Source organism: Pan paniscus, chromosome 20 (genome assembly GCF_029289425.2).
Source record: "Pan paniscus chromosome 20, NHGRI_mPanPan1-v2.0_pri, whole genome shotgun sequence".
In the NCBI taxonomy this organism is placed as follows: Eukaryota; Metazoa; Chordata; class Mammalia; order Primates; family Hominidae; genus Pan; species Pan paniscus.
Window position 1 is genome coordinate 23,278,607 of NC_073269.2, and position 16,571 is coordinate 23,295,177.

General features: G+C 64.3%; 1 protein-coding gene across 13 annotated transcripts; it reads left to right on the plus strand.

The window, feature by feature from the left end:
* Positions 1–786: 786 nt before the first annotated feature.
* SSBP4 (single stranded DNA binding protein 4) lies at positions 787–16,423 on the plus strand. 13 transcript variants are annotated; one of them, XM_034946646.2, is made up of 18 exons: positions 919–1,001; positions 9,222–9,294; positions 9,623–9,684; positions 9,769–9,853; positions 12,706–12,795; positions 13,216–13,281; positions 13,509–13,568; positions 13,655–13,724; positions 13,862–13,932; positions 14,009–14,076; positions 14,421–14,466; positions 14,562–14,597; positions 14,691–14,745; positions 14,834–14,904; positions 14,996–15,074; positions 15,446–15,474; positions 15,570–15,677; positions 16,078–16,423. In XM_034946646.2, the coding sequence occupies exons 1-18, from the start codon at positions 934–936 to the stop codon at positions 16,105–16,107; spliced, it is 1,167 nt and encodes a 388-aa protein (XP_034802537.1). In that variant the 5' UTR covers positions 919–933; the 3' UTR covers positions 16,108–16,423. The 13 variants fall into 13 exon arrangements, with proteins under 13 accessions (XP_063456091.1, XP_063456093.1, XP_034802537.1 ...); XM_034946643.2 differs by having other exon boundaries at positions 15,570–15,793; positions 16,078–16,286; XM_034946645.3 differs by lacking the exon at positions 919–1,001 and adding an exon at positions 1,196–1,571 and having other exon boundaries at positions 15,570–15,793; positions 16,078–16,286.
* The last annotated feature ends 148 nt before the right edge of the window (positions 16,424–16,571 follow it).

Here is a 16,571-nt window from a genome sequence, read left to right on the forward strand (position 1 = left end):
AGTCGCCGAGACAGCGATAATTTATTGGGTGTTTGCCAGCCCCCCACGCACAAGGATGCACACGTGCACTCACACGGGAGCCGCGTGTTTGCACACACACACGCGGGCTTGCCTAGGAAAAAAGAGGAATAGCCGTGGCAAACACAGAAACATCTAGACCCAGAGTCAACCGCACCGCCTTCCCCTACCCTGCCCATCCACACACGACCCACTGGTACCCGGGCATCCCTGCCCTGCGGGGGTCCCTGCCTCAGTATCCGCCCCCACCCTCTCTGAACACCCCTGGTGGGGGGATGAAGGGCCCTAAAAGGGCACCCACTGCCTGCACCCTGACTCCCGCAGACAAAGGTGGGATGTGCCCCATTTACAGCTTACAGCACCGAGGCTGAGAAGCCCGAACAGCAGTCACCCAGCACCTAGTATTGTCACCGGGTATTACTTCGGGGTGGTGCCAGGTGGCTCCCACAGCCTGGATACTATAGGAGCTTTGTGTCTGTGTGCCTCGGTTGTGTCTGTGTTGTGTGACTTCGGGCGAGACGCTGAGTGTCCGCAGGCCCTGTGACTGTGGAGCTGGGTAGGGTATGGTTCTCAGGAGGCCGCGATAGTGCGCCCCAGGGTGACTGTGAGTTAATTCCGTGGGCTCTGTCCACGGCTGTTGGAAGCTGTGGCACGGCCTTGCATAAGCGCGCGGCTGCGTGAGGCTGGGTGCCTGTGTGCGGTGGCCTGTGTTTAGTTGTTCCAGGACGGCCACTGTGAGCTGGGTGTGTGGCAGTGTATGTGTGTCGCTGGGCGGGCTGTATGTGCGGTGGTTCCCACCCTTGCTGAGTGTGGGTAGCTCTGCGGGGTGAGACACCCAGTGTCACTGCCTGAGGCTTTATGGGGCTATCCGCAGTCGTTCCAGCAGCGGGGTACACTTTTGCTGTGTGGAGCGCTATGTTGAGTGTCGCTGCGAATGTGTGTGGCTGGGTGTACAACAATGTGGGTGGCCGGCTCCATTTGAGGTGAGTGAACGTGTGTGTGCACGCGCGCGTGTGCAGCCGCGATCAGCTGTGCGTCCCTGGGTGGCCGTCCGGGATCCTGACCCGCGAGTGTGTAGCCGCGCCCCCACCCCCCGCGGCGGGCACTGCGCGTGCGCGCTCCGCCCGCGGTCCCGGCGGCGGGACCCACCCGCGCGCCCGCCATCGCCCCTTTAAGAGCTGCGCCCGCGGGCGGCGGAGAGGCAGCGGGCGGGGGCGCGCGCGGCGGGAGGAGGGGAGCGCGCGTTTCCCGGAACAGCCCGCGCGGAGGAAAGGGAGGAAAAAAAGCCACCCTGCGGCCGGGGCCGGAGCTGGAGCCGCCGCTGCCGCCGCCGCCGCGGCCGTCTGGAGCTCCCCCGCGCGGACGATGCCTGCCGTGCCCGCCTGGGGCTCGGGGCGGTGAGGCCCGGGGCGCGGGGTAGCTATGGCGACGGCGAGCGCGGCCCGCGGCGCCGCCTGACAGGTGTGGGCCCCGGCGGCGGCGGCGTGGAGCAGCATGTACGCCAAGGGGGGCAAGGGTTCGGCCGTGCCCTCCGACAGCCAGGCCCGCGAGAAGTGAGTGCGGGGCCGGGGCCGGGGGCGGGGCTCGGCGTCCGCGCTCTTCCGTGGGCTCCGGCGCGGGCGGGCACCGCGCGGGGCACGTGGGCGCGGGCGGCGGGGAGCGCGGAGCCTGAGCGCGCTCGAGGGGTCGCGAGATTGGCGGGGGCGCGCGACCCCCGAGGGGCACGAGATTGGCGGGGGGCGCGCGAGACCCTGAGGGGTCGCCGGAGTTGAGAGGTGGCGGGCGACCCGAGGGGCGCTAGACGGGAGTGGACGGGCGAGACCGGAGCGGCTCCAGGGGTCGCGAGATTGGCGGGGGCGCGCGAAACCCGAGGGCGCGAGATTTGAGGGGGCGCGCGAGATCCCCGAGCGGGTCTCGGGGGTCGCGAGGCCTCCTCGAGACGTGGGTGCGCGAGGCTGCGGACGCATGGGGATCGAGGTCAGCGAAGTTTTCCGGGACGAACAAGAGTGTCGGCTCGGGGACCCCAGTCGCCTGGGGTAGAGCTGGAGAGCGGCTGGAGGGGCGCGCGGCCACCTGTCTGCCCTGGCCCCAGCAGCTGTGTGGGGCCCCTGGGGAAGCCGCACGGTTCACAGTCCAGGGGCGGGTGGGGACGACGGAGCCGCTCTCTTGATACCACTGAAGAGTGCATACTGAGGGCCCCTTTTGTTCTGGGCGTGGCTCCAGGCCGTGGGTACCAGGCGCTCTGAAGCTGGTAGGGGCAGGTTCCACCGTGCGGATGGAGGCAGGGTCGTGGTGGGGCTGAGGTCTCTCGGGGTGGGGAGTCAGCCGAGTGTGCTCTCCGGGTGGAAAGCATTTGAAAGGTGCTTGGAGCAGCGACCGTCCCGCAGGAAGGGCACGGGGCAGTTTGCAGTGTTGTTAAAAGTGCCCAGAGGCCGGGCGCGGTGGCTCACGCCTGTAATCCCAGCACTTTGGGAGGCCGAGGCGGTCGGATCACGAGGCCAAGAGATCGAGACAATCCTGGCCAACATGGTGAAACCCCGTCTCTACTAAAAATACAAAAATTAGCTGGGCGTGGGCGCCTGTAGTCCCAACTACTCGGGAGGCTGAGGCAGGAGAATCCCTTGAACCCGTGGCGCAGAGGTTGCAGTGAGCCGAGATCACGCCACTGCACTCCAGCCTGGCGACAGAGCCAGATTCCATCTCAAAAAAAAAAAAACAAAAAACAAAAAAACAGTGCCCAGGAGGACGGGAGTCTTGTCATAGCTGATGGGGGACTTCCAGGATCCTTGAAGTTGAGCCACCTGGAGTGGCCCGTGGTGTGGAACTGGCCACCCAAGCAGAGAGGAGGCTGGATCAGCAGGGAGGGGTCCCATGAGGACCTGCCTTGAGGGCCAGGCCAGGAGTGAGGACTTGAATGTCTGGGTGCTGGAGAGGAGCCCTGGACGTTGGCTGAGTGTCCCCCATCCTGCCTCTTCTGCCTAGGCTGACTTGGGATGTCCCACCCCTCCACAAAGATGCCTGTCCCCTCTGCCCAGCCTCTGGGTCATTTTGGAGAAGAGGCTCTTCTGGCTGGAAGGTGGTAGGCAAATGACTGCACTGTCAGGCCTCCCTTGCCTGTGTGCAGTTAGGAAGATGAGCTCCATTTCCAAGCACCCTTAAGCCCAAAGACTTTTTGAAACTGGCCTCTGGCTCCTGCTCAGGTCGGAAGCAGGAGGTGTCTGCCATGGTCACCCCTGGACCCCTGGTCTGTCTCCTGTGTGTCTCCAGGCAGCTGCTGGCTCTGGAGGCATCCACCCACCCAGTGGGAATCGGGATCGTTCACTGATTCAGCATATCTGCCCTGGGTGTCCCTGGGTGTGGCAGTCGGGAAGGCAGGCTCCGGTCGGGATGGCAGGGTCGGTGGCCCTGAAGAAGCCCCCACCCCAGCAGGGAGGCAGGTATCCAGTTAGCAGGAGAAAGCAAAGTGGATGATAGATAGCGAAGGGTGAGGGGATGTCAGGTGGAGGGCACAGCAAGTGCAAAGGCCCTGATATGGAACCAGGAAAAGGAGCTGGGGCTGGGCCCAGGTGGAGGAAGAGGCAGCCTGCAAGAGTGCCAGATGGGCCCCAGTGGGTTGTGTGTGCAGAAGTGCGCTCTGGCTCCCAGGTGGAGTGGGGCTTATGGGGTCAGGAACAGAGGCTGGGAGGCCCTGGGGATGTGGACACAGTTGTCTGAAAGAGAGCTGGGGAGGCCGGGCGTGGTGGCTCACGCCTATAATCATCCTAGCACTTTGGGAGGCCAAGGTGGGTGGATCATTTGAGGTCAGGAGTTCGAGACCAGCCTGGCCAACATGATGAAACCCTGTCTCTACTAAAAATACAAAAATTAGCCGGGCGTGGTGGCGGGTGCCTGTAATCCCAGCTACTCTGGAGGCTGAGGTGAAAGGATCGCTTGAACCTAGGAGGTAGAGGTTGCAGTGAGCTGAGATCGCGCCACTGCCCTCCAGCCTGGGTGACAGGGCGAGACTCCGTCTCAAAAAGAACAAAAAAGAAAAACAGTGAAAGAGAGCTGATGGCAGCCTGGACCCAAGTAAGAAGGAAGAGATTTCATAGGTTTGAGCCGGGGGTGGTAGGGTGAGGGGGTTAGCTGCATTCCTGGCCCCCTTCCCATACTGTCCTCCCACTCCCCAACCTGCCCAGCAGAGGTGCTTTGGGGACACTGGCCTCGGGACTCAAGGCTCTCGGAAGTCCCTCAGCTGCCAGTGGGGAGGCTGCAGCGCCCATCTTTGGTCAGAGCCAGCCTGCATGCTTCCATTTCACGGAGAGGGTCTCGTATAAGTGTTGGTTTGGAGGTGAGGTTCCTCTATGAAAGAAAGCCTGGAAAACGCCAGATGGCCGCATGCACCCATTTCAACGAAAGGGACACCAGGGCCCTGGAGAGGAAGCCACCTGATGAGAACTCAGCTTCTCTGGCACAGATGAGCTCTCAGAGGCAGCCCCAGGCCTCAGTTTCCTCATGTGAAATGTGGACGACCCATCTTTCAGGATCTTCGCAAGGACTGGGTGGGAGCCCGTAGGCAGAGCACCTGCCGGGGCAGCCACGCGGCTCTCAGGAAGTATCTGCCTCGGGCAAGCCACTTCCTGCCTCTGGGCCTCGGTTTCCTTCTCTGTGAAATGGGGTGAAGAGGTTACACTGCTCCAAACCTCGACTCTCCAGCACTGCACTTTTCTTCCTGCAATGAGCCTCATGCCTCCTAAAAATGAGGCGCTGCATATCCTTCCTTCTCTCTCTGGCCCCAATCCTGAGCCCCTTCTGGCTGCCCTTGGAGCCTACAGGCCTCCCTGGCTTACACTAGGTCTCGGCCAGCTGGCTCCAGAAAGGGACCGAGCACCTGGTGGGTGCCTGCCCTCGGGGGCTCGCAGCAGATGGCAGTGACTGTGGAGTGCAGGGGCAGCAGAGTGGGCTGAGGGAGGCTGGGGTCTGAGTGGGCCACTTGCAAGAAGAGGGGCATGTGTATATCCTTCAGCACTCAAGTGTTGCCAGGCAGGTTGAGAAGAGGTCCATGAATCACAGCCATGGTTGGTGTTGCCTGGCAGCTCGTGGGTTTCTCCCGGGCTTGATTTTGAGCCGGCACATGGATGTCGGTGGCTTGTTCATCAGCCTGGCAGGTAAGCCAGGGATGGGATTCACGATTGGACGTGGTCATTTTGGCCCCTGGCTGGAAATGGCTATGAGGGGCAGGTGTGGAGGGTAGTAAGGAGAGGCCGCCACTTTGCCAAGAAGCTGCCAGAGGCCTGGCCTTTAGGGTTGGCAGAGGGGAGGGAGGACGGCGAGGGTTGGAGGGTCAGGAGTGAGACCTGGTGACGGATGGCAAGGTGACACAAAGCCATGAGTGGCAGGTGTCTCCTGCCCCAGCAGCATCTGTGTCTAGGAGGGCGCTGAGCAGGGAGCATCCATTGCAGCCATTCTGGGTAATTATGGTAACTCGCGTCATTACGGTGGTAGCTGTGGTACATTTCAGGCCACCAGGCGCTAGCACCCCATCCTGGCTCTGCTTCCCTGCGCAGCCTCATGCTCGCTCCAGGTCCAGGCGCCCCATGTCCTCCGAGTCTTGTGTTCCTTCTGCAGGGAGAGCTGCCTGCTGCTCTTCCGGGTGCCTCCCCGTTTTCCTTTCTGGCCACCTGCCTGTGTGACACAGGGAGCCCTCATAGGTGACAGGCCCTGAGAGGTTGTACTGGCCCAGGGCAGGTGGCCGGTGGGGGGCAGAGGGCATGGGTGATTTGCATCCAGAGCCCTTCCCTATAACTGAGCTCAGGGCCCCAACCGGTGGCGCCCCCAGACCTGGCCCCCGGAGCAGTCCTCTGGGAGGGGAGGACCTTGTAGGTCCCAAAACTCCCTGGCCGAACAGCCAGGCTTCAAAACTTTTCACCCAAAACAATAACAACCCACAGTTCTTCCCTGGAGACTGAATCCTGTTTAAAATAAAAGGACCAATGTGGAAGGGAAATCAGCAAAACCGAAAACTTCCTTTGGCCTCCCATCGCTCCCAGGATAAACTCCCAAATCCTCAGTGTGGACAGAATAGCTGCTGACCTTCATCAGTACTTACCCCATGGTTCGCCTAATCCTCCCGGCATCCCAGGAGGGGGTCCCCGGGCCGGTTTGTTCATTCACTGGGGTGACTGGGGCCCAGGATGCCCAGCTCCATTCTAAGGTCGTTGCAGTGAGCAGACTCCAAGTCCCCGCCCCACGTCAAGCTACATTCCATTGGGGGCCCAAGACAGAGACTCTCAGATGGAGGAGACGGAGCAGGGTGGGGGCTTCCATGTGACAGTGAAGCCCCGATAGGTGACACTGGAGTCTCTGGGTGGAAGTGCCCCAGGCAGGGAAACAGTGCGCAGAGGCCCTGGGGTGACAGGGCAGCCAGTGTGTGGGTCGGGGCGGGGGGCGGCACAGGAGGGTTTGAACAAGGAACATGGGGGTGGGGGGAGCAGCACCTGGAGGGGACTCTGTCGTAATCCAGTTGGGAGACGGTGGGTGGCCTGGCCCAGGTGTGCAGTGGAGGTGGGGAGAGGGGCCCAAGTCAGGAGAGAGATTTCCTTCGGTGTTTTTTTAAACGCAGTGATGTTTGGGGACAGCTGGGTGGATCTCACACAGGTGCACGCCTGTGCGCACGCCACCAGAGGCTCCTTGGACAGGATGCATGTGTAAAGGCCAAGCTGACAGTCTCTGAGCAGGGAGGGGGAGAATGGGGAAGGGGTGGGGGCTCAGGGTGTCGAGGCTGGGCCTCTAGATGTCAAGTGAACAGGGAATCCCAAGTTTGGGGAAGGTCAGGCCATAGCACCCTCTGGACAGCCCCTACTTGAAGGCATCATCAAAACAGGACGGGCAGCCACACAGGGAGAGCAGAGGAGAAGACAGAGCTGGTAGCCGGGGGCGGGGGCTGGAGGCAGGAGGACAGCAGGAGGGGGCGGAGAGGGCGGGGTGGGCTCTAGGGGGCCACCTCCTGGGTTAGGCACTTATGGGGACAGTCGAGGAACAGGAGACAAGGAAGGCAGGTAGAACCCTTCGCAGCCCCCTCCTTCAGGAGTCCCCCTGGGCCTTTTGGACAGCCGTGCCCTGGGTGTGGGGTACCCAGAATGCAGCCTCGGCAGGACCTCCCGCTGCCCCCGCCCTCCCGGGGCCGCTCACCAGCGTTCCTGCAACTCTGTCTTACCCCACTCTGGCCTTTCATGCCCCCTGCTCTGACCCCTAAGTGGCTGGGGTGGGAACTCTCTTCCACACCTGGCAGGTGGGTTGGCACTGGGCTCCCCAGGCTAGTCGGTCTGCCCCTGGAACCTGCTCATCCTGGCCTTGTGTGCTCCCCTTCCACTGATGGACGCAGGCCTGTCAGCCACTAGCCACAGGGAAAAGCTCAGAAGCCTCTAGATGGGCCAGGGTGCCACAGAAGTGAGCTAGACAGGTGGGCCTGCAGGCCGCGGGGCCAGGAAAGTGGAGGAAGAGCAGGTGTGGGAGACTGGAGGGGTGGAGGTCAGGATCTAGCAGGGCCTGGGCTGGGGGCAGTCTCTTCAAGAGTGCTGTGATGATGCAGGGGTGACCACTGGGCGCTGTGTGTCCTGCCCCATCCCTGCCCCTGGGGTGGCCTTCACAGCTCATGTGGTGCAGTGTGAGCCTGGCGCACTCCACCCTGGACCGCCTCCCCTCCCTGATGTCACCCCCCCACTTGCCTTTCCGTAGCCTCAGCGCCTTCCAAGCTGCCACAGAGCTCACCTCTCTTGACAGGTATTGCCTGTCTCTGTCTCTCCCCTCAAGAACATGGCCTCCAGGACAGGGGCCGGGTGTGTGCACTGCGCAAAAGGCACTTCATGGATGCTGGAGGAACTAATGAAGAAGTGAATGAACGAAGGAGGGGAGGCAGGATGAGATTTGGGGCAAGGGCAGTGCCCATGAGGACCAGGTGGGGGCAGGAAGTCCCCATGTTCTCTAGGGGCCGGGGCAGGAACAGGAGGACTGGAAATCTGAAAGGGACCTGGGGGCCCTGATGGGTGGTGGGTGCTAGGATTGGAGCAGCCTGGCTGGGAGGGAGCAGAGCGTGAGTCAAAGGAAGGTTATTTTAGGATGGGGCCGGCAGCCAGAGAGGGCGGCGCAGCTGAGCTGGAGGCGGCTGTGGAAGGGCCCCCAGGCCTGCCTGCTTCTCGCCTCTAGGGCTCAGCCTCAGGCTGGCCCTCTGGTACCCTGTCTTGAATCTAAGAGTCCCCCAACCCCCAGCAGACTCTCGTGGTCCCTAGCTGGACAGTACAAGAGCTCTGAGCAGGGAGCGGCTCAGTTCCAGGGAGGTCCAGAAGGGCTGGTGCCACAGGACTGGGCGACCCTTTGGATAGGGGGTTTGTCCTCTGCTCTCTGGTGTGGCAGCTGGACTGGAGCGGGGTGGACAGTCCGGCCTCCCCCTGTGACCTGCAGAGGGCCGTGCTGGAGCCACCTGGCTGGGTGAGGGTGACTCAGGTCCAAGCCCTTGGGGTGCACAGTGGTTGAGAGGGTGAGTCCAGGGGTCCCTGGCAGGCTGGGGACTCGCGCAGAGCCCTGTGGGTGTTTGGGTAGGGCAGCACCACTGCAGACATGGCACTGCAGGCCCTACCTCCCCTGGCCCCCCACCTCCATTCCCCAGACACTGCCCCAGGCTCAGCACTGCCCTGACTGGGGACAGTCTGCAGAAAGGGTTGAGGCCACCATGGTGGATGGGCATCTCTTCCCCAAGGAAGAGATGGGGTCCAGGGACTGCAGGGGATGTGGGGTGGAGGACCCCTTCCCTCCTTCCTTCCTGGGCCGGGGAGGCTGGGGATGAGTTTGGAGGTGGGCCCTGAGCACACTACATGGCCCAGGGTGCCCAGTGGTCGTCCCCACCCCGCACACACTCAGGAATGACACTCCTCTATGGAGGAGACCTCCCCAGCGCTGAGGCCTCTCTGGAGTCTCAGTGTTGGCAGGACATGGCCAGGACTTGGTCCTCGAGGGAGCGTGGAACACAGCCGAATTCGGCCCGGAATTGGGGGTCACGGATGCCTGGGAGGGGCCTGCAGGACGTAGATGGATAACTATGAGCTGTCCCTGCTGAGCAGCTGGTGGGGAGGCCACCTTTCCACCCGCCCTCCTGAGAGATGGAAGGGCTTTGGGGTGGGCCCTTGCCTTGGAGAGCCTGAGCTCCCTGGGCCGCCTCGCCCCCACAGGTTGGCGCTGTACGTTTATGAGTACCTGCTGCACATCGGTGCCCAGAAGTCAGCCCAGACCTTCCTGTCTGAGGTAAGCCGCCACCTCCAGGCTGGCCCTCCCTCCTCACCCACACTCCGGGGGTCCTTCATTTCCACTGGGGATCCAGGGGGTGGGCCCGCGTTGCCCCTCTGATGGCCCTGGGAACTGAGGGCTCTGCGGGATCCAGGCCCTGGGCTAGCATCCAGGCATCTGGTCCACATGCCCAGCCGGGACCTGCCACACATCCTGGGGCCCTCTGCCCACCCTGTTACCCTTCCCTCCCCACTCCCTCCCTGCCCAGATGTTCTCTGGGCACCCTGCTGGGTGGTGGGGCAGGGTCAGGTAGGGCCACCCCCTCACCACCTTCCTTTCCCTGCAGATCCGATGGGAGAAGAACATCACGCTGGGGGAGCCCCCTGGGTTCCTGCACTCCTGGTGGTGGTACGGGCTGGGCTGCTGTGGGTGGGCTGTGGAAGGGGGTTGAGGGAGGCACGTGGAGCCACCATCTTCCCCTTTGGCCCACAGCGTCTTCTGGGACCTGTACTGCGCGGCGCCTGACCGAAGAGAGGCCTGCGAGCACTCCGGCGAGGCCAAGGCCTTCCAGGACTATGTGAGTCCTGGCCCCAGGGACTCAGGGGCTCCAGGGCGGGAGGTCTGCTGGGCCTGTGGCTGGTGAGGTGGGGTGGGGGGCTGCACAGCCAGAGGAGGGCTGGGGATGGTGGCAGTTTGGGGTTGACAGGCAGAGCTGCAGCCTCCACTCAGGCTCTTGGCCACTTTTGGGGGTCCTTCCACCCTCCACTTGGTCCAGGGTCACTCACAGAGTAAGGGAAAGCTCTTTCCACTGCACCACACTTCTGAGGGTCCCCACAGCCCTCCTACCCCCATTGGGGCACTGGGGGGTGCCATTTCCCCGCCTCTCATATGAGCCTGCGTGGAGATGGGGGAAGCTCACTGCCTTCTCCCTCCTCTGCCGTGTGTGCATTGGGGGTCACTGCTGCTCCTCTGAGCGGGGAGCACAGGTCGGGGTGCCTGATGGGCCAGGCACTGGGACACTTTCTGACCTTGCCAGGTATCTGGAGCTGCCCACTCCCTCTCTGCTGTCATTTTCCCTCTGGGTTGGAAAAGGTCAGAGGCCGGCCTGGAGTGGAGGCTGCCTGGCTAACACCAGGGGATGGCAGCCTCCTGTTGTCATGGGGCAGCAGATGGCAGCCCTTCCCTTCACCCTCTGCGCTGGACCACCTGGCCCCCTCTGTTGGGTCTGAGGGGGAGGTGCCGGCTCTGCCGGTGGGCGTCTGGGGGGCGCCAGTCCCGCCCACCCCCTACCCCTTGTGCGCCAGAGCGCAGGCCCCAGCAAGGCAGAGGCGGCCCGAGGGGTGGGGCGCCCATGTCTCTGAAGATGCCTCCAGCACTCTGCATGAGAGCTGGGCACGCTGAAGCCCTCCTGGCGTCACTGCTGTTCACCCCCATGGTGTCCCACTACTCGTGTGTGGTCCCCTTGTCCTAGTCCCGCTAGATCTGGGGCCCCGGGGGTGTCTGGAGCTGTGGACTTGGGCGACTCTGCCCCCATCCCTGCCGTCTGGGTCTAGCATCCTCTCTGGGCGCCCCCCGCCGGGCCAGGAGGGCGGAGCTGGAGAGTCGGCGTGAACGCGCTTCCCAGGCGCGCAGCGGTTACCATGGCAGCGCCGGCGCAGAGCGTAGACCGCAGGGCCCAGGGCGGAGGCCGCCCAAGCCCTGGGGTGACCGAATCCCCGCGGGGACTCGTCATGCTGGGCCGTCGCCTCCGTTGCTCTCGCTCTAACTGGGGGCGCCTTGCCCGCCGAGCCTGCACGGAGGCGGCCCCTTCCTCTCTCGCCCTCCGAGGCGGGGGAGGGGGGCGGGGGGGCTCTGTTCGCCCCTCCCCGGCTCCCTGCCGACCTTGGCGTCTCCAGGAAACGCCGGAGCGCCCAGCCCATCGCCATGGCAACGCGGGCTGGGCCGGCTCCTCTTCAGGGATGATTGACGTAGGGGGTCTGGCCCGGGCCAACAGCCGGGGAGGGCGCGCCGCCCGGGATTAACTGCTCAGGGCCTAGAGTTGGGAAGCTGCGGGGCGCAGGGGGCGGTGGGGGGGTGCGGTGGAGCGTCCCCGACCAGGAAACGCTCAGGCACCCGCTGTGGCCCGTGAGGGGATTGCCCTCCCTGCGGGGTGGACAGACACAGGGCTCAAAGGTGCCCCCTCCCCACCCTCGGGGAGTGGACCGGAGCGCAGCTGCTCCAGGCCATTGTGTTTGCGGGAGGGGGCGGGGTGGGGGCCAGAGCCCAGAGGGGACCTGGAAGTTTGGAACTGAGAAAGTGGCACAGGAGTGGGGCCCTAGGGCACGAGGGCTTTCGAAGGATTTGTTTTGGGCCTTGGGAGTGCTCGCCGTCACGGTGGGCTTAGGGGGCTCCCGCCTCCAACCCCTCCCCCAGTTTAGGACCCTGGCGGGAGGCTTGAGACTAACCTCAGAGAAGGGGCAGGAAGGGGTCAACCCGCAGCCCCACAGGGGGAGGGAGGATTTCTCCAGGAGCCCTCCTCTAGGCAGGGGGCCCCTTGCAGCAGTCCCTGAGGGCAGGAAACGCTGTGTGACTGTAGGCAGAGTGCTCAACCTCTCTGAGCCCAAGTGGCTGTAGTTCATGCCACAAACACCTGAGTGTCCCTGTGTGCTGGCTTGGGCTGACGCCAGAGAGAGCCCATCACCTTCTTTTTGGGGTTTGGGGCTTGGCCTGGACCATACAGACAGGGGCCAGGAGAGAAGTTCTCCCCTCCCTGTCCCCAGACGTGTCCCTCTGCCCTCATAGACTGGGCCTCCCTTCCCACCTCACATCCCCCTCCCCACCTTCCCCCTGCCAGACCCTGTAGGCCCCATAGCAGACAGGTCTAGAACTTGGTCCCCGGCCAGGTCTGGGCTGCCACCACAATTTCTGGCAGATACAGGAAGCCCCCTCTCCAGCACCCTGTCTTGTTGCCTTCTCCATCTGAGAGAGGCTGGGGGATGGGGACCCCACCCCAGAATCCTGCTTTTCACCCTCCCTCCTGGACGAAGGGCAGGGTGAGGTGGGGCGGGGGTCTACACTTGTTCTAAGGTGGAGCCTTCAGGGAGGCTCTTGAAACTGCCGGTATATTTGTGTGTATGTTTATTTGGGGGGTCCTGAGTAGAGTTGGGGACCCACCTGAGCTGCCCTGCCAGCCAGGACGATGCAGGGCCAGTTGGGATGGGTCTGGAGTGGGGAGCAGGTCTGTGAGAAACGAGGGCGACACTGGATCCTGCGTCTTACAGGGTCTTCAGACCCACAGATCCTCAGGCCGACAACCCCAGTGTGCTCACTGACCAATGCCAGCTCGCTGTCCCATGGGGCCAGCCACCTGCAGAGAGGAGGGGGCACACCCCAGGTAGGAAGTGTCCAGGTGTCCTGACCTGGCCCTCTGGGTTTCCCGCACCCTTACAGAGTGCTGCAGCCGCCCCCAGCCCTGTTATGGGGAGTATGGCCCCAGGTGACACAATGGCCGCAGGCCCCATGGCGGCTGGCTTCTTCCAGGTATGGCCCCGGCTGGAGTCCACTGGCCCCCAACTCTGGCTGAACATGCATTTGAGGGTGGGGGGTCCCATGTGGGCAGAGGTCATGAGGCCGGCAGGCTGGAGTTGGGTGGGAGGGTCCTCTGTGCCGCAGGTGTGCCCAGGTGGGCCTTTCAGGGGCCAGTGAGGGAAGGCCCGAGTGCAGTGGAGGGTGGGTGTCTGTGCGCTTGGCCTGCACATGTGTCCGCACAGGGTGCTTGGGGATGCAGTAGCCACAGTGGTCCTGGTGACCACTGGTGCCTGAGTCCTGCCCTCAAGCCTTCCCACAAGGTCCCTGTCCCACAGGCTGGCCCACCCCTCTGCCTCCATGGAGCCCCTCCCCTCCTCAGCCAAACCCAGTAGGGCCTTACTCCCCCCCACCCACCTGGTTCTGTCCTCCTAGGGCCCCCCCGGCTCCCAGCCGTCCCCCCACAACCCCAACGCCCCCATGATGGGGCCTCACGGTCAGGTAAGGAGCTGTGGTGCCTGCCCCTCACACACACACATCCCCTCCCCCAGCGCCGCCCCCTCCCACCCTCAAGCCATGATGTCCTGGCTGGCGCCAGCTGGCCGGGCTTTGCTGGCTGGTTCTGGAGAGGGGGCTTCCCAGGTCGGGGGCCCCAGCATAGCAGGAATGGGGTAGCTTTGGGGACCAGAGGGTGGGGGAAGGTGCTGATCCCCGCCCACCTCTTCCAGCCCTTCATGTCACCGCGCTTCCCAGGGGGCCCCCGGCCCACCCTGCGGATGCCGAGTCAGGTGAGAAAGGGATGAGGGGAGGGCGGGCAGGAGCTGGGCCGGGGAGGGAGCACCCCACACTCAGTGCCGCCGCACCCCCTCCGCAGCCTCCTGCAGGCCTCCCTGGCTCCCAGCCCCTCCTCCCTGGCGCCATGGAGCCCTCCCCACGAGCCCAGGGTGAGTAGGGAAGCTCCAGCCCCTATCCCGCCATCAATCAGAATTCCAGCTCTCAGAGCCCGGACCTTGCTGCCTCCCCACTGTCCACACTGGGGAATGGTCCAGGTCCAAGTCCCCTTCCTTCTGCCCCACCCCAGGGCATCCAAGCATGGGCGGCCCAATGCAGAGGGTGACGCCTCCTCGTGGCATGGCCAGCGTGGGGCCCCAGGTAAGAGTGGAGCCCTGGTGGGTGGGGCCTTCGGGCTGTCCCCGGTCTACCCCTCACAGCCCCTTTGCCTCCGCAGAGCTATGGAGGTGGCATGCGACCCCCACCCAACTCCCTCGCCGGCCCAGGCCTGCCTGCCATGAACATGTAAGACCCTGGGGGATCCTAGGAGTGTGCAGTTCGCAGGCCACCACCAGCTTCATGGCTGGGTCAGCTGGGGCAGGTCCTGAATCCTCAGGACAGCCTTGGATATTGTTTATTTCATGGCCACCGTTGAGGGGAAACTGAGACTTGAAGTAGCAATTAGTCTCCTGGGGCCAGTGATGGGTTGGGATTGGAACCTGGCAGCTCATGGTGGCCACTTTTCCAGCAACATCTGCTGCTCTGTGGTCTGTCTGGGGATACAGTGGAGCAGGGTGTGGGGGGTGTGTGGTGAGGGCTGTGATCCACATGGACTAGCCCCAGAGTCTGTCATCCGCGGTCTCTTCCAGGGGCCCAGGAGTTCGTGGCCCGTGGGCCAGCCCCAGTGGAAACTCGGTGAGCCTATGGCTGGGTGGGCAGGCTTGGGGTGGGGTGGGAGGGGCACTGGGTGAGCCGCCTGGCTGACTGCTCACAGCTGCCCTTGTCCCCAGATCCCCTACTCCTCCTCATCTCCCGGCAGCTACACGGTAAGTCTGAGCAAAGCTGGGTCACCCCTGGGCAGGGGTTGTGGGATGGCAGATGAGGGGCCATTTCTCACGGTTCCTGTCTCCTGTGTGCAGGGACCCCCAGGAGGAGGTGGGCCCCCTGGAACACCCATCATGCCTAGCCCTGGAGGTATGGCCTAGTAAGAGGTGGGGGTGTGCTAGGGTGGGTGTGTTTGGGGGAACCCCGTCACACCTGGCACCCTTCTGGTCTCCCCCAGATTCCACCAACTCCAGCGAAAACATGTACACTATCATGAACCCCATCGGGCAGGGCGCCGGCAGGGCTAATGTGAGTGGGGGCTTGCGGGGGTGCTTCTCGAGGCGGTGACCCCACTTGGGGAATGGGTGGCCCGAGTCCCACACTGTCCCCATGCCCGCAGTTCCCGCTTGGCCCTGGCCCGGAGGGCCCCATGGCCGCCATGAGCGCGATGGAGCCTCACCACGTGAACGGATCCCTGGGTGAGTGGGCGTCCCTGCTCCCGCCCACGTTGCCTTCCGGGCCCTTGCGCTCCCTGGCTGCTTCCCCCTGCCGTCAGCCCGCCTGCCGGGTGGAGGCGTCTAGTGGCGTCCTGAGCCCCCCGGGGGCCGCTCAGTGACAGGGGCTGCCCCGAGCTGGAGGGGGATCCAGCGACCAAACCAGAGGATGCACTGACCGCCCCTCCCCCCCAGGCCCAACCCTCCACCTGGCCTCAGTCCCGGGGTTCCTGGCGGGCTGTGCGGGGCGGGGGCGCGTCGGCGGGGGCAGCTTGCGAGGGTCGTTGGCCCCTGGAGGCCGAGGGGCATGGCGCCAGCACGTCTGAGCCGGTGCCCGTGTGTGTCCCTGTCTGTAGGCTCGGGCGACATGGACGGGTTGCCGAAGGTAAGGAGGCTGCGCTCTTGCCGGGGATGGGATCCGGGGGGGCGGCGGGGAGGGGGCGGGGCAGGGAGTTGCGCGCTGACCGCGGCCGCCCCCAGAGTTCCCCCGGCGCCGTGGCCGGCCTGAGCAACGCCCCGGGCACCCCGCGGGACGACGGCGAGATGGCGGCCGCCGGGACCTTCCTGCACCCGTTCCCGAGCGAAAGCGTAAGCGACTGCGTCGACTCCCCCCCCGCGGCGGCGTCGGGCCGGAGGGGCCTGGCGGGCAGGCCCCGGCGGGGCGGCCGGGGGGCCAGAGCAAGACCGTGACCGCGGCGGGCCAGGTGGGGGGGCGGCCGCGGCATCCTTTCCCTCTCCTCAACCTCTCCCCACCCCCCACCACCTCCCGCTCCTATTTCACCGTCCTGATCCCATCCGCCCCCACCCCGGGACCCGCGCCCCAGGGCGGCCTTCCCATGCATCGCCCCTCCCCCGTTCCCTCCTGTCCCCACCCCATGTCTGCCCAGGACCCAGCCCTGCCCTGTCCCCCATTGTCCCTGGGGGCGGGTCCCAGCCTCTTTCGGAGCTGAACTTGGCCCCTGCGCGCTGCCCCCTCCTCTCTCCGCAGTACTCGCCAGGGATGACCATGAGCGTGTGATGGGGCGGCAGCCCCGGGCCTCTCTGCGGGCCTAGGCTTCTGCCCAGCGCCCCTGCTCAGGGCGAGGGGCTGAGGTCACACCTCGGGCACCTGGACTCCTGGCCAATCAAGGCTTGCCCAGCTGGGAGGCCCCACACGAAAGACTCTTACCATTTTATTAAAAACGCAAGGACCTCAGAGACGTTCTTTTCTGTATGGACCCTTCCTGCCATTTGTATTTTGTCCCAGAGAGAAAGGCTCTTTGGGGGGCCCCTCTCCCCAGGACGTCAGGGGGTGGGGCCCATCAATAAATGGAAGCTGGTTTTGGTTTTTGGTAGCTTGTCTCAGATTCCCTCTTTGGCCTTCTGCCACCACACTCTCCACCCTGTGGTCTTGTTCCGTCCCCGCCCCCATCTAGCCCCACCTTTGAGAACTGGGGGCAGAGCGAGGCTCCAGGTTCTGGGCTCTCCCTGGGAGTTGGGGTG